The sequence below is a fragment of the Haliotis rubra genome, unplaced genomic scaffold (assembly GCF_003918875.1).
Source record: "Haliotis rubra isolate DU_JTF1 unplaced genomic scaffold, ASM391887v1 Scf771, whole genome shotgun sequence".
Classification (NCBI taxonomy): Eukaryota; Metazoa; Mollusca; class Gastropoda; order Lepetellida; family Haliotidae; genus Haliotis; species Haliotis rubra.
In genome coordinates this window covers 104,887-128,385 of record NW_025767492.1, presented here as the reverse complement: position 1 = coordinate 128,385, position 23,499 = coordinate 104,887, and the positions used below count along the sequence as shown (strand labels likewise).

At 41.9% G+C, this 23,499-nt stretch overlaps 2 protein-coding genes across 3 annotated transcripts; one reads left to right on the top strand and one right to left on the bottom strand.

Moving 5' to 3' along the window:
- Positions 1 to 1,603: 1,603 nt before the first annotated feature.
- LOC124260705 (serine/threonine-protein phosphatase 6 regulatory ankyrin repeat subunit B-like) lies at positions 1,604 to 4,894 on the bottom strand. Of its 2 annotated transcripts, XM_046694991.1 has the most exons (3): positions 2,640 to 4,894; positions 2,176 to 2,386; positions 1,604 to 2,145 (listed from the first exon to the last, which is right to left on the bottom strand). In XM_046694991.1, the coding sequence occupies exons 1-2, from the start codon at positions 4,838 to 4,840 to the stop codon at positions 2,185 to 2,187; spliced, it is 2,403 nt and encodes an 800-aa protein (XP_046550947.1). In that variant the 5' UTR covers positions 4,841 to 4,894; the 3' UTR covers positions 1,604 to 2,145; positions 2,176 to 2,184. The 2 variants fall into 2 exon arrangements, with proteins under 2 accessions (XP_046550947.1, XP_046550946.1); XM_046694990.1 differs by having other exon boundaries at positions 1,604 to 2,386.
- Positions 4,895 to 6,278: 1,384 nt separating this feature from the next.
- Positions 6,279 to 23,300, top strand: LOC124260702 (serine/arginine repetitive matrix protein 1-like). The gene is made up of 10 exons (XM_046694980.1): positions 6,279 to 6,381; positions 12,807 to 12,878; positions 13,573 to 13,651; positions 14,546 to 14,905; positions 15,964 to 16,232; positions 18,928 to 19,187; positions 19,504 to 19,927; positions 20,611 to 21,820; positions 22,264 to 22,419; positions 23,261 to 23,300. Exons 1-8 carry the CDS (start codon positions 6,344 to 6,346, stop codon positions 21,503 to 21,505), a joined length of 2,397 nt encoding a protein of 798 aa, XP_046550936.1. The 5' UTR covers positions 6,279 to 6,343; the 3' UTR covers positions 21,506 to 21,820; positions 22,264 to 22,419; positions 23,261 to 23,300.
- The last annotated feature ends 199 nt before the right edge of the window (positions 23,301 to 23,499 follow it).

Sequence of the window (23,499 nt, the reverse complement as noted above, 5' to 3'; positions counted from 1 at the left end):
ATGCTGTTCTCAAACACTCACTGCTACTCACTTTCTCGTTGGTTTACAGATATAAGAACAGATATACAAACTGTATGTTTATCTTTATTGAAATACATCGTTGCTACTGACTCAATACACTCATTCCCTCTCCTCTTGGCATTTAATCAAACAATCAGTGGCGTCAGATAATGATCATAAAACATATGTTGACATGAATTGAAACTAATGAAAAATACAGAAAAGCCTGCAACAAAAACACTGTTGCAAGATGCCTTGTTACTTAACCCCCAAATTTCAACATGTCCCGTTTCCCTACCCCCACCACTACCCACGCGTATGCATTATCAATATCATTATATTACCAAAAAATACTGCAGTATTAAATCGACATGTGTGATGGATTACACCTACACATACACACACGCACGCACACACGCAAACGATTAAAAAAACTGGGAGATATAGCATAGTCAATCAATGTTGATATGATGTCTGTCTTTAAAAAGTCTTTGTTCCTATCCAAATTGAAGGTTCGGGTTCCCCTACTTTTTTTTAAGAGTATATATTCAGCCTACTTATACTACTTTTGCTTGAAACTTTTGCACTAAGTACACTTTAAACTAAACAAATACTAATTTATACTAAATACATTTTGCATATTTACATTTCATGCTAAAAAGGTCTGCACCCTTGTATATGTACATTTCTAACTAAAACATTCTGAGCACATAGTATGTTGTATATGAAAGGAGCACAAGTGAATGCTCTGACTGAACGACTGTTTGCCACTTGGTCACGTGTAGTACACGATTATAGCCTGATACTATACGTCTATGATATACTTTTTTCCACAGTGCGAGGCTCGTTGCATGCACACCGGCGCTATAGCCGTGGCGGAAACCGTGTGTGCCTTTTGTACTAACTATTCACAATATGCTCTAACAATTTCGTTGTGGAACCTCAGCATTCGGTTGTAATTTTAGTAAGATAGGGCACTCCTGTCAGCAATTTTATTGGATCTACAGGAATAGTTGTGAGGTCAATAGTTCTGACTTCTGTGCCTTCCTCTCCCGAAAAATACCGTCATTTATCCTCTGTCGCTAAACATCATGCTCATTGAAGACATAAGTAACACAGACAATGATAAAGACAATATACACTAAGTTATGTAGGTCATACTAAATACGTTTATCTGCACATTGTCCATAAATTAGTGCGGATACATACACAGAACACATATATACCTAGCATCTTTTTCACTAGAAACATTACTGATCTAGCAGATCTTCAATAGATACAAATTATAATCAGCACAATAATGCTGGACATTTTAATGCGTAGACATTTTGTGCAGAACACTCATTTAATGCACTTTGCTCTTAACACATTTAGGGCAGCATTTTAATTTCTGTGTTTCTCATCGCCCGATCGACCCTTCTTTTTTTATTGATGACCCCTTAAAAAACCCTTTTTTTCATTCCAACACCGCCGACTCGAACCAAAAACGTACCGCCTCGTCATACAAAATGTTTATATTTTCTTTCAATCAGTCGCTGCCACAAGTCCAAAGAACGTGAGAAATTGTACTAGGGATTACAATAGATGAGAATCAAGAACAATATTCAGATAATTTTGTGTTTATTAAGTTTCTTATCCCGATCAACCGACCCATGATCCGAATTTGGTGGTTACGTGAAACATAGAAAACAGATGCCCTTACTGTATACACAGTGGCACTAGAACACATTATACCAAAACATATAATACGTAAGGCCATTGGCACGCAACTTATGTTACACGAAAAACATTTTGTACATCAGACTTGTTAAGATATACTTACTCATAATTACATCTTATCCTAAGCACACTTTATAAATATTTATCCATTTAAATAAAAAATATTTTCAATATCAGCTTGGACCCGTGGAGATCCGGGTTAGAATTGATCTCCATCAAAGCCATGCTTCTCCTAAGAGGTGACTGACGGGATCGAGTGGTCAGTCTGGGATTTGTTCAAGCAGTCACTGGATTGTCTGGTCCAGACATTATTATTGACATATTAACATACCGCGGTCAGATAGTTGGAAAATTGCGGACATAAATATTCTCAATATTTGTTTCAATAAGTTATTGAAATATATGCTGAAACTGACAGTCTTACTCCTGAAAAGTCTCAAACTGAGACTTTTACTCCTTCTGAAATCACTGGTCATCTGATGACACACACCGTGTCTCACCCATTGACTGACTGCGTCTTAACTGTGGAACACTTCTCGGACGTAGAAAGGTCTGTGCGTCTTCAAAGGTGCACCCTCGTCCATTTGAAGGATCACGTTTTGCCCGTTTGGAGGAGTAAGGCGAATCTTCAGAACAGGTCGACTGGCGTTTCCTCACATACCTGAAGCTGAAACATTGAAATCTGTGTTTCAGTTGTTGGTATTTAACTGAAAAGATCTATAACATTTGATATCTACGTATTCTACAGCATTGTCAATCTAGATAGAATCGCTTGGTCAAATTTGAATTAACCTAAATAATGCTGAATAATAATTAATAGCTTACTTTAATATCAGAAACAATCATATTAACCGGCACGTACATGCAAACAGAGCGCACATTAGTGCACCCCTTTAAGCACACAGTCCAACAAATCTCACCTCTTCATCAATGTAGCTCTGTGTTCAGTGCTGCACATGTCAAGTGGAGTTCGCCCATCTATATCTCGGATGTGAGGATCTCCTCCAGCCTTTACCAGCTCCTCAGCAATGTCAAGTCGTTCAGTCTCACAGGCATAGTGAAGTGGTGTCCGATTGGAGTCATCACACACATTAACATGGGCCTCATGTTTCAACAGATGTGACACAACCATTAAACATCTCCCAGTACAGGCATAATGCAGAGATGTTTGTCTCCGTTTATCTGGGTTATTTGGCATTGCCCCCTTAAGTAGCAACTGTTCAACAAAGTATGAGTTTCCATTAGCAGAGGAGAGATGAAGGGGTGTTTGCTTCTCAGAATTACTAGCATTTACTGCATTACACGCAGTCCTCGGTTCAATGCTTCCAAGCCAGTCAATTATAACCTGGAACATTTCCGCTTGTTCTGATCTATACACTGCATGAAGAAGTGTGTCACCACTTTCATTGACGTCAAGAGAGTGTGTATGGGGTAACAGGTGCTTGACAATCTGTATCTTTCCTGTCAGATAGGCAACGAATATAGGCGTGCTGCCTTTATAGTCTTTGATACTTGTATTTGCCCCATGTTCTATTAGAGCAGTGACTGCTTGGCTACAGAAGCGACTTGCCAGATGCAGCGGTGTTGATCCGTTAACAGTGTCCTGGTGGTTAATGAAATCATCAAACTCTTCACCGAATAATTTCCTCAGCCACATCACCTCAAGTAAGAGATCAACAATGCAACCATGGCCACGTTCACATGCAACGTGGAGGGGGGTTTTGCCATATGTATTTCTAATGGTAAGATCTTTGTACCATGGAAGTAGTTCCCCAACAATGACAGGTTTCCCCGTGCAACAGGCTACATGCAATGGTGTATTTCCAAAGTTGTTTTGACAAGGGTCAGCTCCAGAAACCAAATAATGTCTAATGATAGTTACAACGTGTGCGATGTTAACATCTGGTTTGTTTGTAAGTCCATAGAAAAGAAGATGAAGAGGCGAATCAGCTTGAAAGTTTCTAGAATCTACAGATGCACCGCCTGTTAATAGCGCTACTATTGCGTCAAGATGCGTATTAAGTGAAGACAGGTGAAGTGCAGTTTCATTGTAATTGTTCTGATCGTTAACATGACTTTGATTCAGTAGACTACGAACAGTAGCTGAGTGCCCGCGATGTGACGCAACATGGAGTGGCGTATCTCCGTCACTGTTTTTCAATGTCACGCAATCTTTCCTATCATGTTTTAGAAGAAAGTCAATAGCATGAGTACTGCCTGTCTTTGCGGCGATATGAAATGGTGTGTTGCCGTGATCATCTGTCATCTCCATAACGTTGCTGCACCTGACTAAAACGTTCAGCCTGTTTATGTTGTCCATTGTCTTACAGAGGTACATCCAGATGGTGTTTTGCATTCTACCATATTGGGTTAACTTTGCATGAGCGAAGAACATCCGAACAATTTTGTGATTTCCTCTCCTCAATGCAATGTCGAGAGGTGTGAAACCATTGCGGTTTTTTATCCATGCCAGATTAGGAATGGTATCGAGAAGGAACGTACATACTTTGTATTTGTCATAGGAACACGCCAGGTGCAGGACATTGTCACCTTCATCTGTTAAATGATCGAGATCCATTCCACCCTCGAGCAACATCTGTAGAATATGCAAATGCCCCCTTCGAGATGCTATGTGACAAAGCATTTCTCCATCTTTTGAATTTATAAACAGTTGCTGTTTAATCTCTACATGGAATTTCAATATGTTTTGTAATGTTTTCACGTCCCCGTGTTCACATGCTTTTTGGAAGATTGTGTAACCATTTGAATCGACAGCATTTGAATTGGTAGCTGACGACAACAAACAAGCAACCACATCCACGAACCCAGCATCATATGCAAGCTGTAAGGGAGATTCACCGTCATAGAGATGACTGTCATCCATATCTGACAGCCACCCAGCACTGTATGCTATAAGTAAACTAGCCACATCACCATGGCCACAGTCACAAGCTACTTTGACTGGAGGTACAGGAACAGAGTCCGTGTCTGGTTCATCAATTACTTCTATCACATGCCCTGTTTCTCTCATAGATACCGAATCATTGGACTTTTTCTCATATTGATGTGAAGCTGGAGTATTTTGTATGGTGCATCCTTCAATGATATGTTTCCTCAACATCGAAGGAAACACTGACTCAGAAGAAAGAAATGCTTTTGTTACGGGCGAATTACCTTTCTCACATATTTTCATGAAGTATGCTTTTACCATACTGGTCAATATCTAGCACATCAGCACCTTGATTTATAAGATACTCTGCTAGGTCAAAGTGGTTACCATCCATTGCCGCATGCAGTGACGTCATGCCCTCAATTCCACTTCTCACCGTGTTTTGAATGTATTCTATGTTTTCTCTTTCACCTTCATATATCTCACTTAAAGACACTGAAAGTGGTGTTATACACTGGAGGTCTTTTGACGAAATATCAGCACCATTTTGTCTTAAATACTTCGCTATATCTAAATGACCTCTCACAGAACATGCAGTCAAATAGTTACTGCCATTTGCACCTGCTATTTGAGATTTAGCTCCATTTAAAACCATTAGTTTTACAACATCAAGGTGGCCCTCTACTACAGCTGATAGAAGAGGTGTATTGTTAAATTTGTTTTTGCAGTTTGGGTCAGCAGCGTGATTCAATAAACAGTCAACAATTTCGTCATATCCTCTTGCACATGCCATATGGAGTGGAGTGCGTCCTTTATGTCCCTGTGCATTGACATCTGCTTTTGATGAAAGTAACACATTAACAGTTTGGATGTTTCCTGATTCACATGCATAATGTAGCGGAGTATCACTGTGAGAGTCAGTTTCATTTATAACTGCCCCTTTCTTTATCAAGTGTTGCACAGTTTCTGTATGACCTGATTTAGCAGCATAGTGGAGACATCCTTTCAAAGATACATTTGAATCGCAATCAGTTAAATCTTTAACAATGTTCAAATGTCCTTCGGAGGCAGCACACTGGAGTGGTGTCTGCCTGTCCATAGTTTCAACATTACTGGTGTGATGGTATCGAATGAGAAACCTTACGCTTTTTTGACACCCTCTCTCAGCAGCAATATGCATCGCAGTTTCTTTCTTGCAGTTCGTCAGAGAGCCATCAACACCACGTTCCAGTAAGGTCGCAACACTATCAGGAAAGCCAGATCTCACAGCATGATGAAGAAGTGAGTTACCATCAGAATCAACATCTGTCAATGACTTTTCGTGAATATGTTCAGATACAAGCTTGAACATAAAACCGTTATTTAACATTGAAATTGGCACATTTGATAATGAAGTTGTATACCTAAGGAGTGATTTCATGACAGTGAAGTTATTACTTTCCATGGCTGCATGAAGAGGCGTTTTACCTTCATTGTTTACATGATTTGGATTTGCACCATTCACTAATAACACTTGCACAGCTAAATCTCTTGCATATTTACTACAGATATAGAGACCTGTGCTCCCAGTTGGATCCACATGATCAACATAAACCCCAGAATCTAACAGTAAGTGGAGTACGTCAATGCTCCCTCTTCTACATACCAAATGAAAAGACGAAGCAACAGCCTGATCCGACCTATTCATTTCATATTGTAACAATAATCTCACAATGTCAGTGTGTCCTTGGTAACATGCTTCATAAAGAGGTGTCGTCTTCTTCCTATATTCAGTTACACTGGATACGGAAATGCCATAAAACAATGTCAAACAATAGTTTGAATACTGCATCTGACAAAAAGTTTTCTGCAAGTCATGTCGTTAGAATATTTGTGCAATAGCCATTCAACAATAGCCGTGTGTCCATATCTTGATGCAATCATTACACACGAGTCTGCGTGATGACTGGATGGAAATTTCTCAAAATAACGTTTTACCAAGTCCATGTAGCCACACGCAACAACCCTGTGGAGGAGAATACCTTTTACATCATCAGTATTGAGCAAATTAAGTATTTCAATGCATTTGACATTTTTCAAATCTTCTGCTGCTGTAAGTGTATTTTGAAAACAAATTCCATTGCACATTTCAGTTAGTAATAAAAGAACTTGTGGTGAGTCAAGGCAACATAATTCTTGAAGGAAGAATTCTGGAGATACATCTGAAGGAAGTATCGGTAGCAGCATCCTAAACATAATAAAATGTTTCTTTTGAAGAACCCTCTTAAGAAATGACGATATGTCGATATTGCTAGTTACATCTAGTTGCAATCGTTTGATGGACAGTCTGAAAAAATGGTATACAGTTGACACACAAACTCCCTTCCCACAAGCTGTAACAAGAGGTAAATACCAATCTATGTCGATATCAGTCACACTAGCCCCTTTCTCCAGCAGTAGCTTAACGATCTCTATATGTCCCTTTTCACAAGCTCTAGCCAGTAGTGAATACCATTCCATGTCGATATCAGTCACACTTGCCCCTTTCTCCAGCAGCAGCTGAACGATCTCTATATCTCCCTTCTTACAAGCTCTAGCCAGTGGTGAATACTGATACCTTCCGATATCAGTCACACTTGCCCCTTTCTCCAGCAGCAGCTTAACGATCTCTATATGTCCCTTTTCACAAGCTATAGCCAGTAGTGAATACCAATCCATGTCGATATCAGACACACTTGCCCCTTTCTCCAGCAGCAGCTTAACGATCTCTATATGTCCCTTTTCACAAGCTCCAGCCAGTAGTGAATACCATTCCATGTCGATATCAGTCACACTTGCCCCTTTCTCCAGCAGCAGCTTAACGATCTCTATATGTCCCTTTTCACAAGCTCTAGTCTGTGGTGAATACCCATCCACATCGAAATCAGTCACACTTGCCCCTTTCTCCAGCAGTGGCTCTATATCTCCGTTTTCACAACCTATAGCCAATGGTGAATACCCATCCACATCGATATCAGTCACACTTGCCCATTTCTCAAGCAGTATCTCTAAATCTCCGTTTTCACAAGCTCTAGTCTGTGGTGAATACCCAGCCATGTCGATATCAGTCACACTTGCCCCTTTCTCCAGCAGTAGCTTAACGATCTCTATATCTCCCTTTTCACAAGCTGTAGCCAGTGGTGAATACCCATCCATGTCGATATCAGTCACACTTGCCCCTTTCTCCAGCAGTAGCTTAACGATCTCTTTATATCCCTTTTCATAAGCTATAGCCAGTGGTGAATACCTATGCATGTCGATATCAGTCACACTGGCCCCTTTCTCCAGCAGCAGCTTAACGATCTCTATATCTCCCTTTTCACAAGCTCTAGCCAGTGGTGAATACCCATGCATGTCGATATCAGTCACACTGGCCCCTTTCTCCAGCAGTAGCTTAACGATCTCTATATCTCCCTTTTCACAAGCTCTAGCCAGTGGTGAATACCCAGCCATGTCGATATCAGTCACACTTGCCCCTTTCTCCAGCAGTATCTCTATATCACCCTTTTCACAGGCTCTAGCCAGTGGTGAATGCCCATCCATGTCGATATCAGTCACACTAGCCCCTTTCTCAAGCAGTAGCTTGACGATCTCTATATCTCCCTTTTCACAAGCTCTACACAGTGGTGAATACCTAGCCATGTCGATATCAGTCACACGTGCCCCTTTCTCCAGCAGTAGCTTCATGATCTCTATATCTCCCTTTTCACAAGCTCTAGTCAGTGATGAATACCCATACCTGTCGATATCAGTGACACTAGCCCCTTTCTCCAGCAGTAGCTTAACGATCTCTATATGTCCCTTTTCACAAGGTCTAGCCAATGGTGAATACCTATCCATGTCGATATCAGTCACACTGGCCCCTTTCTCCAGCAGTAGCTTAACGATCTCTATATCTCCCTTCTTACAAGCTCTAGCCAGTGGTGAATACCCATCCATGTCGATATCAGTCACACTAGCCCCTTTTTCCAGCAGTAGCTTAACGATCTTTATATCTCCGTTTTCACAAGCTATAGCCAATGGTGAATACCAATCCATGTCGATATCAGTCACACTTGCCCATTTCTCCAGCAGCAGCTTAACGATCTCTATATATCCCTTTTCACAAGCTCTAGCCAGTGGTGAATACCCATACCTGTCGATATCAGTCACACTAGACCCTTTCTCCAGGAGTAGCTTAACGATCTCTATATCTCCCTTTTCACAAGCCAGAGCCAGTGGTATAGACCCATAGCTGTCGATATCAGTCACACTAACTTCTTTCTCCAACAGCATTTTAACCACCCCGATATGTCCCTTTTGTAAACACTCTGATACAATATTTGAATCACGCATGACAACTTTTGCAGCGCTCGTATTAAGCAGTATCTTAACCACATCAGCATTGTTTGAATATGCAGCAATAAAAACGGGGTGTTGGCCATCCACGGTAACAGATCTATCAGCATCATACTGTAACAGTAACTCAATGATGTCAGTAAACCCTGCTGCACACGCTTTATGTAAAGGTGTATTAGACCCATCGTAAGGAAGCGGGTAACCCCTTTGATTTAATATAACCTTAGCGACGTCAAGAAATCCCTCCTTACAAACTATATATTGTGGCATTTCATTGTTGTAATTCAGCACCGTGCAGTCAGCCCCTCTCTCCAGCAGTATGGATACATTATCAGATTCCCCTCGCTTACAAGCAATATGCAGGGGCGTATTCCCTTCTGCATTCCCTTCTGAGATGCAGCATTGTCTTGCAATCAGTGCCATGAGGTCATGGTTACCTGATCTACAAGCAGAGTGTAATGGAGCAGTGAACTTGATGTCGTGGAGATTGAGATCTGCACCGTGCTGTATCAGACATTTCACAACATCTATATTCTCTTTAGTTGCAGCAGCTAAAGCAGCAGTACTCCCTTCTAGGAACGGTATGTGGGTTCCGGACCCTTCGACTAATTGTGCATTGACATCAAATCAATTCTCTAGAAGATAAGACACTACGCCAGTATGTCCGTAAAGACTGGAGAGGTGTAGGGGAGGTAAGGCATGGGCGTCATATGATTCAATCATTGTCAGAGGGTTCTCCATATTTTGTGCAATACCTGGTAGGGTACGCCGACCATTAGGATTCTTCTGACAATAAGTTAAATCGGTCTCTATGCAGAGTAACTGCACAATGCTGGAATTACCAGAAAGGCAACATGGAGTGAGACAAGCAGCCTTTTGATTAGCTGTTAAGTAGAACGACAGTGATTTGAACAGTTCAGCATTCCTCCCAAAGCACATCCAATGGATGAATGTTCCACCAAACGTTCTATCTGAATTTTCCAAAATAATTTGGATGTCATCAGACTTTAACTGACGTTTAACCGCGTTCAAGAACAACAAATTGAAGTGAAAATACCCAAAAGAATCGTGAGACAACACTAAAGCAAGGTTCCTTTGTAAAACTTCTTTTGCCAATGGTCTTGCCAAATCCTCAACCATTTTCCCCTTTAGACACACATAGAAACCACCATCTTGTTCATTGACCCTGATATGAAAGTATATGAATTTTAGATCAATAATGTCAATGTATTCTTGAAGGTGATCTGCATTTACTGAGGATAGCGCTCTTTGTATAAAGCATTCCTTATTTCGGCGTTTGTAGTTGCCTCACAATTACACAGTTGACAGCCCCAGTTAATATAGTCTTTCAGCGGGGAAGTATTTTCTTGGTCATCAAGAGCCATTAATGGCAGACATCCTTTCATGAAGCATACAAGTGTCAAGGCTACAAAGGAAGACTTTTGGTTTTGAAATAGTTCTTCACAATATGAAAGAATGTCTTCTGGACACAATCCTGAAATAAAATAAAAGCATTATGACGAATATTGAATCATGAGTATATCTAGTTCACATGCTGCAAAAACATAAACGCATACATGAAATATGTCAATAGAATATTTACATCTGAACCTAAATGAATGTTAACTGTTTTGAAAAGAATACTGATATTATGAAAAGTGCCAGACACTTCTCAAACTGGAAGGTAGTGAGAAATGTATATACAGACATATGTATGAAATACATGATCACATGACGGATGTGTGATGTGTAACAACGATGCCAGTTGGTTCAAGACGCAGCTACGGTCGAGAGTGAGGGAGAGTGACTGTGGGAAAGTGTGAGTGTGTGAGTGTGTGCGTAAGAGTGAGACGGAGTGTGTGTGTGTGAGACAGAGTGAGTGAGAGCGAGTAAGTGTGAGTAGGTGTGTGTGGGAGAAAGAGTGAGAGTGGGTGTGAGTGAGAGAGAGAGTGAGTGAGAGAATGTGTGTGTGAGAGAGCGAGAGCGAGCGTGTGTGTGAGAGTGAGTGAAAGAGAGAGTGAGAGTGAGTGTGAGAGAGAATGAGTGAGTGTCTGAGAGAGAGAGAGTGTGAGTGAGTGTGTGTGAGAGATAGAACGAGTGAGAGAGTGAGAGTGAGTGTGTGTGAGAGAGTGAGTGAGTGAGTGAGAATGGTGTGTGTGTGTGAGAGAGAGAGTGAAAGAGTGAGTGTGTTTGTAAGAGAGTGAGAGTAGTGAATAAGTGTATTAAATATTGACATCATGACTAAATACATTTGTTTACCACCGAAGATCATTCATTGGCTTCTTTACTTATGACGTAAAATACAATCTCTCAGCAAAACAACAAGATATTCATATGATTGTCGTACTGCGGAGAATGTATTACAATTCCTTTTGAAAGACCTCATGTTTAGATGTCACTTGCACCAACTTTGAAAACTCCCTGTAATTGTGTTCACTTTTCAGTAACTTCTTTGAGTGGCATGTTTAGAAGATAGTGAATCAGATAAGGACACAACTTTATTGATAAACAACTTCTTTATTCGGATGATGCGACGTTTCGATACAGATCCTTGTATCGTCAAGTATGAGTCAGAAAAAACACCCCCGCAAAAAACAAAACAAAAACAACAAGCAGTTGTCACTAAGGTGACATAATCCCGCATATTATCATATCAAACTTAAAAAGTAACGAAAGTGAAGGTCGTAGTTTAAGATGAAGTTAAATGTCACCAAAAACATGACCAGTCAACTTCTCTTGATATTTTGCTCTGCTCTGTAGCTGTTCAAACACACACATATTTTCAAGTATCACTTTGACCTTGACATGAATGTCATTGTGTATGAAATATGCAAAACATAGTAATAGAGAAATTGCTTTTAAAAAAACATTCAAGAGAAGTCTTGAAAATCTATGAAGAAAATCCAGTGAACCCTTCTTGAGATATCTTGCTGACAATCTTAACATACTGAAATCTTCAAAGTGTCGCTGTGACCTTGAAACTAAAGTGAAGGTCACCAAACTCGACTGGGCCCTGCACCTTCCCTATTTAAAGCTTGGTGCCAAATATGAAGAAAATCCAGTAAACGGTTCTTGAGGTATCTCGCTGACAAGCTTGACATGCAGGATAACATGCTAAAATCTTCAAAGTGTCGTCGTGACCTTGATAATTGGTGTAAAGCAACCCATGCTTGTTGTAAGAGGTGACTTACCTTGATCCAATTATGTAGATCAATGCTCATGATGTCAATCACTGGATTGTCTGGCCCAGACTCGACTATCATCATTATACAGCTGGAATATTGCTCAGTGTAGCATTTAGCAAACAAGCAAACAAGGAAACACAAAAATATAACCCACAGTGGATGTTTTTAAATTCCCATGCCCAGTCAGAGACTACAAAGAAAGAGGTACTAGAAAGATCTCCCAGATGTTCCTCAACTGTGCAAGGGTTCACTGTTCATGAGTTTGAATTTGACACTCTTCTTGATTTCTTTGGAATTACACTAAAGTTCAGATTCTAGTACTTTTGTTGGGTTGAGTCCCATCTGGGGTTTGAACCCACTCTCAGAATCAGGAACCTAATTGCCAGCACACAAAGTCAGCAATCTTACTCGCTCAGCTGCCATGGCTTCAACAAAAACAAAAGTGTTACAAGTGGTAGTGTAGGCAACATATTTTGTTTATCCCTCCTACAAGTGTATATGTTTTGTTTAAGCAGTAACATTTGTTATATTTCTGTTATCAAAGAATGGGAAATGAAAAAAAGTCAAGATGAACTTGAGTATCTCATTTTCTTTCCAGATGGGAGAGGATGCAGAAGCAAGAATCTAGAAGCGCATCACGTGGGCAGTCTCCGCAGCCGGAATCAGCGTCACCTGGTGCCTACTTCCTGTCGGGGGAGGAGGCGAGCAGACTGCAGAGACAAAAACAGGTCAGTATCGGGCTGCCTCAGTAAGGAGGGTGCTTTTGTAGGCTTGACCGATGAGTGAGTTAAAATTTAACATTGCTTCAGCTTCATTTCAGCAATGATGAGTGAGTGAGTGAGTTTAGTTTTATGCCGCTTTTAGCATTATTCCAGCAATATCATGGTGGGGGACCCCAGAAATGGGCTTCAGACATGGTACCCATGTGGGGAATCAAACCCGGATCTTCAGCGTGAAGAGTGAACGCTTTAACCACTAGGCTACTCCACCTCTCTAGAATGATGAGACCAGGTTAACACATTATTCAAGTTGAAATTGAGTGAATGTGTTTGATTTTGTGCTACTTTTAGCAATAATCCAGCTATTTGAAGGTGGGGACACAGAAATGGTCTTTACACATTGTAACCATGTGTAAAATTGAACCTGGTTTTCAGGGTGAGGAGCGAACGGTTTAACCACTAGCCTATCCCTCTTGCCCCTTAAGTTGAAAAGGACAAGAACCTGTCTGTGGTTAAGTCACCAAACTTGACACATGACAGAAACACTATTTGGCAGTCACAACTGACACAGTTGGTGAGGAAAATCCAACACTGGACATTTATTTTTAGCAGAGTTTTCTTATGAATGTGGAAAGTTTTTTGTTGCTTGTATTCATTGTGGATTGAAGAATTGACTTGTGCTCAAATATCACTTTAAATACAGGGAAGAAGTACACCGGATTACAGGTCAGATTCCCAGGACCGGCACAAGGAACCAGGAACCAGGCCCGGTGGCCAGGAAGGTATGTTCCATCGTCTAGGCTGTATTTATGAAGGTGATGTTACTGCAACGACTGTTGATAATCCATTACAATGTCAGAGACTATTTAACATAGTGTTGAGTGTCCCTGTGTGGCACAAGCCCCTGGTATCTTCCCCATGGTGACACTGTAAGAAAGTTTAGTCCAGATAATTTCAGATTATATGAATGATGTTAATCTACAGTCCATTTGATTTCATTTGAGACCGATGAATTGCTCACTAACACAAAATCTAATAATTGCAATAAAAACAAATTTTGCACAGTCACATGAAATCGACAGACCAACTCTGATGATTTGTCTCATAATTTTGGACATCCGAATAAAAAAGTTGTTTAACAAACGATCATTATTTTGTTGTCACTTTTCGCTATTTGTTACGAGGGGGGATCATTTGCTGATAGAACAGCCAGGTAGCCAACAAGCGTGTGTAGTGAAATTTCAATTTCACACGTGCAACTCAAAACACTTGGCTGTTCTACCAGCAAGTGATTTGGTTTTGTTACAATTATTAGATTTTGTGTTAGTGAGCAATTCATCGGTCTCAAATCGGAAATCAAATGGACTATAATCATATTTATGGTGACAATTTTATGATTTTACGAATGCTTCAGATGACATGATTGTTGTTAACACCATCATTGTAGTGATGTTTTGATCAATTTTGATCAATTAATTGCTTTCTATGGATTGAAGTGTAAATTCATAAATCACCTGGTTATTTTTTCCAAATCTATAACTTAGTAAAATCAAATCTTACATTTTCATGGGAACAAGTACAGATTAGATCATAAATACACGCATGTAATTCAATGGTATAAATTATTTCAGAAAAGTAGTTCATTTGGTGTCAATTTTCCACCTTTTCCCATTCAGGTAGTGGAAGTAGAACAAAATATGAAAAAAATGAATGGTTACCATGGCAACACATCTCGGGACAGTTTGTCGTCTCGAGACCGAGCATCTCCTTCATTGCCTGATAGAGGGCGCTTCTCACCCTCTTCACATGATCGCCGATCGCCTACACAAGCTGGACGTTCGCGGTCACCTAGGGATGACTACTCACCAGTCATCAGAGGGGGTCCCCCTGGGTCAGGACGCCCCTCCCTCAACATCTCACGGGACAGACTGTCGAGTGATGGGAGAGAGTCCTCGAGTAGGCGGGACGATCCAAACACATCGCTGCCTCGCCCAAGACGCCACAGTCATGATTTCAGGGACCACAAGATGAGGAAGGTATACAAAATTCTTTGACATATTTAAAGAGACACAGGCAATCAGACCTCACAAATTTGAATGTCATCTTCAAAACTGTTTGTTTGTCTCTTAGCTCAGGTCATATAGGCCAATCTAGGGGCGATGGGGTAGCCTAGTGGTTTAAGTGTTCGCTTGTTATGGCGAAGACCCGGGTTTGATTCCCCACATGGGTACAATGTGTGAAGACCATTTCTGGTGTCCCAGTGATATTGCTGGAATATTGCGTAAAGAGAGGCATTAAACTAAACTCACTCATTTAGATCAATCTAATCCGCATGGCAAAAGAAAGAATGCACAAGTGTTTGAATGGTCTAAACAGAAACACAAAAGAAATGTGTCAGATGTATTTGATGTGATGTATTAGAGACAGGTATTGTAGTTACATTTTGGACCCAAGTGCGCATTGTTTCAGTGACCGATTTTAGCCAAGCAGAGATCCAATAATGTAATTTGTTGATCAAACAAATTTTCACGAGCATGCTGTCATTTTCTCGACAGTATATGACAACAGGAATTACCAAAAGACAATGGCAATGACAATGAATTACTTATTTATGAGAACACATATGCACAAATGACTTACTACCTTATCAGCTTGTTTGGTCATCCTGTTTGGTCAAGTGGACAATGTATCCAACCTTGGCCACAAAGTTTTTTTATGACTGCAATGGTTAGGCCCATGGTAGTAGTTGTAACACTGACTGACTGACTGAGTTTGGTTTTACGCCGCTTTTAGCAATATTCCAGCAATATCATGTCAAGGGACACCATAAATGGGCTTCATACATTGTACCCATGTGGAGAATCGAACCCAGGTCTTGGGCATGATGAGCAAACACTTTAACCACTAGGCTACCCCACTGCCCCCGTAAGTGCTGGAAATGTTGTGCTTAGATTGTGCTTAAAGGCATGAAGATGGTGCCGTCACATCTCACTGTCGAAGATTATGGTGCCGTCACATCTCACTGTCCATCAAGGTATGTATGATAGGATGGTGATTTAGTATTATCAAGGATGTTCTGTTTGTGTTACTCAAGCATCCAGGGGGTGGCAGTAGGCAGAGTCTGGATGACAGCGGCATCTCGGACCAGGAACAGGGGGCACTTGCTAACCTGCCAGGCCCTGGGAAGTTCAAACAGATGACGAAACAGAGAGGGGCTGACGATGTGGACAGTGGATTCATAGGATCGGTTGTTGGGTCAGATGTCACTCGGCCTTTACCTCAGCAACAGCAGCAGCAGCAACAGCAGCAGCAGTCACTGAGACTGAGACATCCTGGGGACTCGGGGAGGAGGAACAGGGCGAGGTGAAATAAACAATCAAAATCTGAATCTAAATCTACAAGGACATCAAAGTCAACATCCAAGTTCAAGTCTTAATCCACATCCAGAACCACATCGACAACCACATCCAAATCATAAATCCAAATCCAGAACCACTCCCACAGACACAACCACAGACACAGACACATCCACATCCAACAGACACACACAGACACAGACACAGACACAGACACAGACACAGACACAGACACAGACACAGACACAGACACAGACACAGACACACAGACACAGCCACAGACACAGACACAGACACAGACACAGACACAACCACAGACACAACACAGACACAGACACAGACACAGACACAGACACAGACACAGACACACAGACACAGACACAGACACAGACACAGACACACACACAGACACAGACACAGACACACACAGACACAGACACACACACAGACACAGACACAGACACACAGACAGACACAGACACAGACACAGACACAGACACAACCACAGACACAACACAGCCACAGACACAGCCACAGACACACAGACACACACAATCACAGACACAGACACACAGACACAGACACACAGACACAACCACAGACACAGACAAGACAGACACAAGACACACAGACACAACACACAGACACAAACACAGACACAGACACAGACACAGACACAGACACAGACACAGACACAAACACAGACACAGACACACAGACACACACAGACACAGACACAACCACAGACACAGACACACCACAGACACACAGACACAGACACAGACACAGACACAGACACCACAGACACAGACACAGCACACACAGACACAGAAACACAGACACAGACACAGACACACAGCCACAAACACAGAAACAGCCACAGACACAGACACAGACACAAAAACAGACACAGACACAATGACAATCACAGACACAGACACAAACACAGACACAACCACAGACACAGACACAACCACAGACACAGACACAACCACAGACACAGACACAGACACAGACACAGACACAGAGACAGTCCACAGACACAGCCACAGACACAGACACAGACACAACACAGACAGACAGACACAGACACAGACAGACACAGACACAGCCACAGACACAGCAGACAGACACAGACACAGACACAGACACAGACACAGACACAGACACACCACAGACCACAGCCACAGACCACAGCCACAGACACAGACACAGAGACACAGACACAGACACAGACACAGACACAGACACAAACACAGACACAGACACAGACACAACCACAGACACAGACACAGCCACAGCCACAGCCACAGACACAGCCACAGACACAGACACAGACACAGACACAGACACAACACAGACACAACCACAGACACAGACACAGACACACAACCACAGACACAGACACAACCACAGACACAGACACAGACACACACCACAGACACAGACACAGACAGACACAGACACAGACACAGACAGACACAACCACAGACACAGACACAGACACAGACACAGACACAGCCACAGACAGACAAACACAGACACAGACACAGACACAGACACAGACACAGCCACAACCACAGACAGACACAGCCACAGACACAGACACAGACACAAACAGACACAGACACAGACACAGACACACAGACACAATCACAGACACAGACACAAACACAGACACAACCACAGACACAGACACAACCACAGACACAGACACAGACACAGACACAGACACAGACACAGACACAGACACAACCACAGACACAGACACAGACACAGACACAGACACAGACACAACCACAGACACAGACACAGCCACAGCCACAGACATAGACACAGCCACAGACACAGACACAGACACAGACACAGACACAACCACAGCCACAGACATAGACACAGCCACAGACACAGACACAGACACAGCCACAGAGACACAGAAACAGACACAAACACAGAAACAGACACAGATACAACCACAGCCACACCCACAGCCACAGCCACAGCCACAGACACAGACACAGACACAACCACAGACACAGACACACACACAGACACAGACACAGACACAACCACAGACACAGACACAGACACAGACACAACTACAGCAACAGACACAACCACAGACACAGACACAACCACAGACACAGACACAGACACATTAAATCCAAATTAATGTTAAGTTGCAAAACCCTATCTACATCCATTACCATGTCCTCATCCAAATACAAATAAGAAAGCTAATTCATATCCATTTTCAAAACCACATATTCATAACCAGATCCACAAATACTAGTATAAGTAGCCAAGTTGAAATCCATGTCCACATAAAACTCCAAATCCAAACCTCCATCAATATCTAAATCCATTTGTATATCCGAGTCTCCATTAAAATCTAAATCCATATGTATCTCCATATCTCCATTTATATCTAAATCTGTATCCAAATCTATATCCACATCCATATTCAGCTGTGTTTGGAATAGCTCTTTGCATCTCCACAGGGACTAATAAGGAAAATAAACTCAATGGTTACAAGATTCGACCTGGCTCATGATGTGTCATTGAACAGAATTGTAACTCACTCTGTCAATCACCGGTTTGCCTGTGCCAGACTCGAACATGATGATATATCTGGAATTCCCTCATTCAATTGTAAATACTTAAATTCAGTCAGTTCATTCTTCCTCTTTTCATAATTTCAGTGGTGTTAGAAGTGGTGCTGACACAAGCACATCGGACACTGGTCGCGGTCGGTCTAGGTCGACCAGAGACAGTGAAAGTGACCATAGAGACAGTAGCATGCAGAATGATAGCATGGAGGTGACAGCCAGTTTCATGGATGACCCAACAGAAACTGAGGTCAGTGAAAGTGACAGAGGTCAGAGGTCGCAGAAAAGACAAGGTCGTGATAATCGGAATGTGGGTCGTCATGATCAAACATCGGAAGGTTACTCAGGAGAAGGTAATTCTAGTTGCTAATTTATGAACTAAAGTGTGAATATATAAATGCCATTTTAGATCATGTTCTTTTTATATAAAATATAAATTTTGTATAAATAAAGTTTCTTGAACTGATAATAACATTACTAATGGAATATATTTTGAATGCTGTTGAAATCTGTTTTGACAATTTTCAAAAATATTTTATGTGTATTATTAATAAATTTAAATGCAGTAATAATTGGAATCAACAGCTCTGATCTTCTGATTTCTTATATTTTAAATGGTTTGAATTTCAAGACTTTTGTTGAGAATGTGATTCTTGTTACTATGACCAGAAGACACCGATGCTACGCCAAAACCTTCAACACGATTAAAAATCAGCCCCAAATCAGAAAACAAAGAATCAACATCACCTTCCAAACCTCAGCGTAAATCTCGCACCTTGGTGTCAGAGGAAGAAGAGGAGATAACTCCGAGAGCCACACCAACACGAGGAATGCAAGTATCGAGATATGTCTCTTCCTCTGACATGGAGACACCAAGAAGTGTCCAAGCCAGAACGAGACAGACTGCTCCACCAAGATCAGGGGTCTCCAGGGCGCCACCTGCTGGCAGACAGCTGGATCGAACAGAAGAACATGCTGTTAAAGGGAGAGAATCCCTGCTGAAGAGTAATCTCCAGCAAAGGACAGAAGATAGAGGAGTGGGGTCAGACAGAGGTCAGGAGTCAGATGCTACACGGGTGTCGTCTGCATCAGGGTAAGTATTGATAGTCTGAATAATTATTGTTATCTCCCGGAACATGTTTTGCGGGAGGAATTAAAATGGACTCCGTCCCTCTGTGCGTCTTTTCCGGAGCAGAACTTTAAAACCAATCACTATTTCTTCACCAAACTTGGCACATAGATAGATCTGGTGGTGTGCTGGTGCCTTTTGGTAGTTTTGGAATTCTGAATAAAATATTAAAATTATTTGCATTTCAATGGCAGCAATTTTGATTTTGACTGAATTTGGTGGTAGTGATCTTTTCTGGAGCAGAACTTAAAAAACGTTCACTATCTCTTCACCAAACATGGCACATAGATAGATCTGGTGGTGTACTGGTGCCTTTTGGTAGTTTTGGAACTCTTAATAAAATATCTTTTGCGTTTACATGCCAGCAAGTTTGATTTTGACTGAATTTGGTGGTAGTGCTCCTTTCTGGAGCAGAACTTAAAAACCTTTCAATACTCTACATCCACTTTGCTATATACACGCCAAAACATTTGTCATAATCATAAGTAGTAGACATATTCATGAAGAGTATTTTGCCATTGCGGGGGATATTGATGACTTTGTCTTCTTGTTAATTGTGGCATCAGGTGAGGTGAGGTCAAATTGGGTTTTACGTCATGCTTGATGATGTTTATATGATTGTTATCTAAGTTGATATTATTGTTCAGATCTCGCCTACGTGCTCTACAAGATGAGGTTGAGAGGTTAAAGGAGAGAGTTGAACAGGCCGTGGAATCCCCCCCACAAGCACCTCTTCCACCTCCTCAAAGTCAGCCCGAGTACTATGACCCTTTTGATGATCCCTATGGCTTCATGAGGATGCCAAGGAGGAGAGCCAACTCCTTTTCGGGCACCAATACTCGGGAGTGGGATGAATGGTACTGGACGCTGCCCAATCAGCGGAGAAACGATGGCTCGGACATCCCTCTTGGGTATGCTGCAGCAGATGCTTATGCTGACGTGCCCCCACCTCAAGCTGCGGAATCTCCTGCGAGGAGTAGAATACGGAGACGCAGAATGGAGCGAATGAAGAAAACAGAGCAGGGAAAGAAGCCGAACCCTGCAAGTGGACCTACTGAACATCCTCCTGAAGCTTTTGCAGGTCCGGGAATAGTTCTAGGTGCTCATCCTGGATTAGCATCTCAGCCAGGAGTAGCAGGTCATCCTGGAGCTCATCCTGCAGCTCATCCTGCAGCTCATCCTGCAGCTCATCCTGCAACTCATCTTGGAGCTCAGCCTGCAACTCATCCTGGTTTGAGAGCAGGAGCTATTCCTGGAGCTGTAGGTGGATCTGTAGGGGCACCTTCATCCCCCAGAGATGGGGATGGTGCTGGACTCTATGAATATTATGTTCCTTCCAGGTACAGCACACAGGGAATGAGACAGCAACTAGCCAGTAAGGGATATTTCCGTACTCCCTCTGGTGCCAAAATCTACGCCAATCAACAGCAAGGTGGTCCCCATGTACCTGGCTACCACCCAGGTATTCCCCATGGACACCCCCCACCTCAATACGCCTACGGTAACTATGGAGGGTCATGCCAGCCGAGGTTACCAGTCTGATACTGCTAGCATGCATCCAGGAACGAACCGTCCCTTTTATACCATCCGTCGTTCTTCCAACAGACCAGTGTTTTCTATGCCAAGGTCAAGGCCAGTCATGCAATCCTATTATGAGGACTATGATTCTGTGGATGGACGGTCAGGCTATCAGACTGATCCAGGAATCGGGGCTGGTTCCCAGACGTGGAGACAGAGATCGTATGTGGTTGAAGCAGCACTTTGTCCTCTCTGTGGAGGCTCCGGGGAACATACACACGCTGAATATGAAGGAGGAGACAACTTGCAATATCACACCAGGGAGTTCGTCACAGAAAGGTGGGTTGGAATTACAAAATGTGTTCTCAACGTCCCAAAATTTATATTCCTTGCACTCCTTCCAATTATCTATTGATGATCAGGTGGCTAGTTTATGGATTAGATGGGCAAAATTGTTGGAGTGTATTGATATGTAGTACAAGGTTGATGGTTGTCATACATGGAGAATTTTTCTGTATATAGTTTATGTGCGTAATGGTGTTAACGCGATGTTGCTGGAATGTTGCGAAAAGTGGCATAAAACTGTTAATCAGACATTGTATAAAGTCATTCAAAGGCATGTTGCATGAGAGTGCCACCATCAGGCTATGATTCAGTGGCTGCTAGGTTGTAGTTCAATTGACAAAACTCAACTCACTCACTCATTCCAAACTTAATGTCAATATGAAGGGATGCGAACATTGTGCCATGACATTTTCTTAGATGATTTTTTTTCTGTTTAGATCAAGCAGGCCTCATAGAAGGTCAAGGTCAGCATCAAGGTCAACATCAAGGTCACATCACTTCAGTCCGGAGCGGAGCAGCAGCTACTGGATTCGTGAGTTCAGGGAAACATCCAGTGATGACACAGATGAAGAAGTTTATTCACGGCGGAGGAGGTGTGGCACCAAATATTTATGTAACATAGCAAATGGTTGTTCAAATTCAAAAAGATGTCTTTTAAGCACCAAATATTTAAGTAGAGCAGAAAATGGAAATGGAAAATGTCTTTTCACTGATTCATTTACTACCGTTTTTAGTACAAAATAGTTAAGTAGTGTAGAAAATGGAATTCATGTTCTAAATATTCATGCTGCTGGAATGTTGCCTTGTTAACTATATGTTTATGGCACAGGATAATATGTGAAATTTTACAATATTGTTTTAATGAATATTTGTTTTTTGATAAAACACAGAAAATAATGAGTTTTCTGCATTTTTGGTGTCCAATTTAGATTTGGCAGCCATATTGAATACACATAAGTGATAAAGTATATAAAAAGGATACAATGAAAGAGCCGCCTCTTACAACAAGCAAGGGTTGCTGAAGACCAACTGTAACACAGATCTTCTACGTTTCTTTGGGTTTGCGACTTTGTTGACTTCATGTTTGGGATGTTGTTCAGGATACTGACCTCTGGTTTGTGTAGTCCTGGGCCCCATTCCTCAAAGCGATCGTAGCGCTACGACAGTCGTAAGTCTTTGTTAAAGTATGGGAGTTACGACTGTCGTAGCGCTACGATCGCTTTGAGGAACGGGGCCCAGACCATTTCCAGGCATCCATCGTGCTGCTCAATGTGACATTACACAAGAAAAGCAACAAGTCACTAACAATGCTGATGCCATGTCCCTAAACAAATTCATTAGAGATACCCCATGGCGAGGATGTTCATAATTATTTCTTTTTGTTGATTTTCCCCAAAAATGTTTCTTATATTTACCTTTATTTATCTTTTTCAGGAGCCGAAGTTTATCACGCACGAGACGGAAAACTAGAAAATATAGAAAAGTGCATGGATCTTACAGTGACCGAGATGTGGATGTGAGTTGCCTTGTTCCTAACTGTTGGACCCAGAGTTGGACCAGGAGGATCCGGGTTAGAATTGGTCTTCAGTAACCCATGCTTGTCGTAAGAGATGACTAGCAGGATCTGGTGGTCAGGCTTGCTGACTTGGTTGACACATGTCATCATATCCAAG

Bases quoted from the DNA above. Each gene is read 5' to 3' on its own strand.
- LOC124260705 (XM_046694990.1), bottom strand. From the start codon at position 4,840: ATGTTGAGGAAACATATCATTGAAGGATGCACCATACAAAATACTCCA. The intron at 2,387-2,639 runs GTGAGATTTGTT...TCAATGTTTCAG, and splicing joins AGAGCTACATTGATGAAGAG to CTTCAGGTATGTGAGGAAAC.
- LOC124260702 (XM_046694980.1), top strand. From the start codon at position 6,344: ATGCTTCATAAAGAGGTGTCGTCTTCTTCCTATATTCA. The intron at 13,652-14,545 runs GTATGTTCCATC...TTTCCCATTCAG, and splicing joins CAGGCCCGGTGGCCAGGAAG to GTAGTGGAAGTAGAACAAAA. The intron at 19,188-19,503 runs GTAATTCTAGTT...TACTATGACCAG, and splicing joins GGAAGGTTACTCAGGAGAAG to AAGACACCGATGCTACGCCA.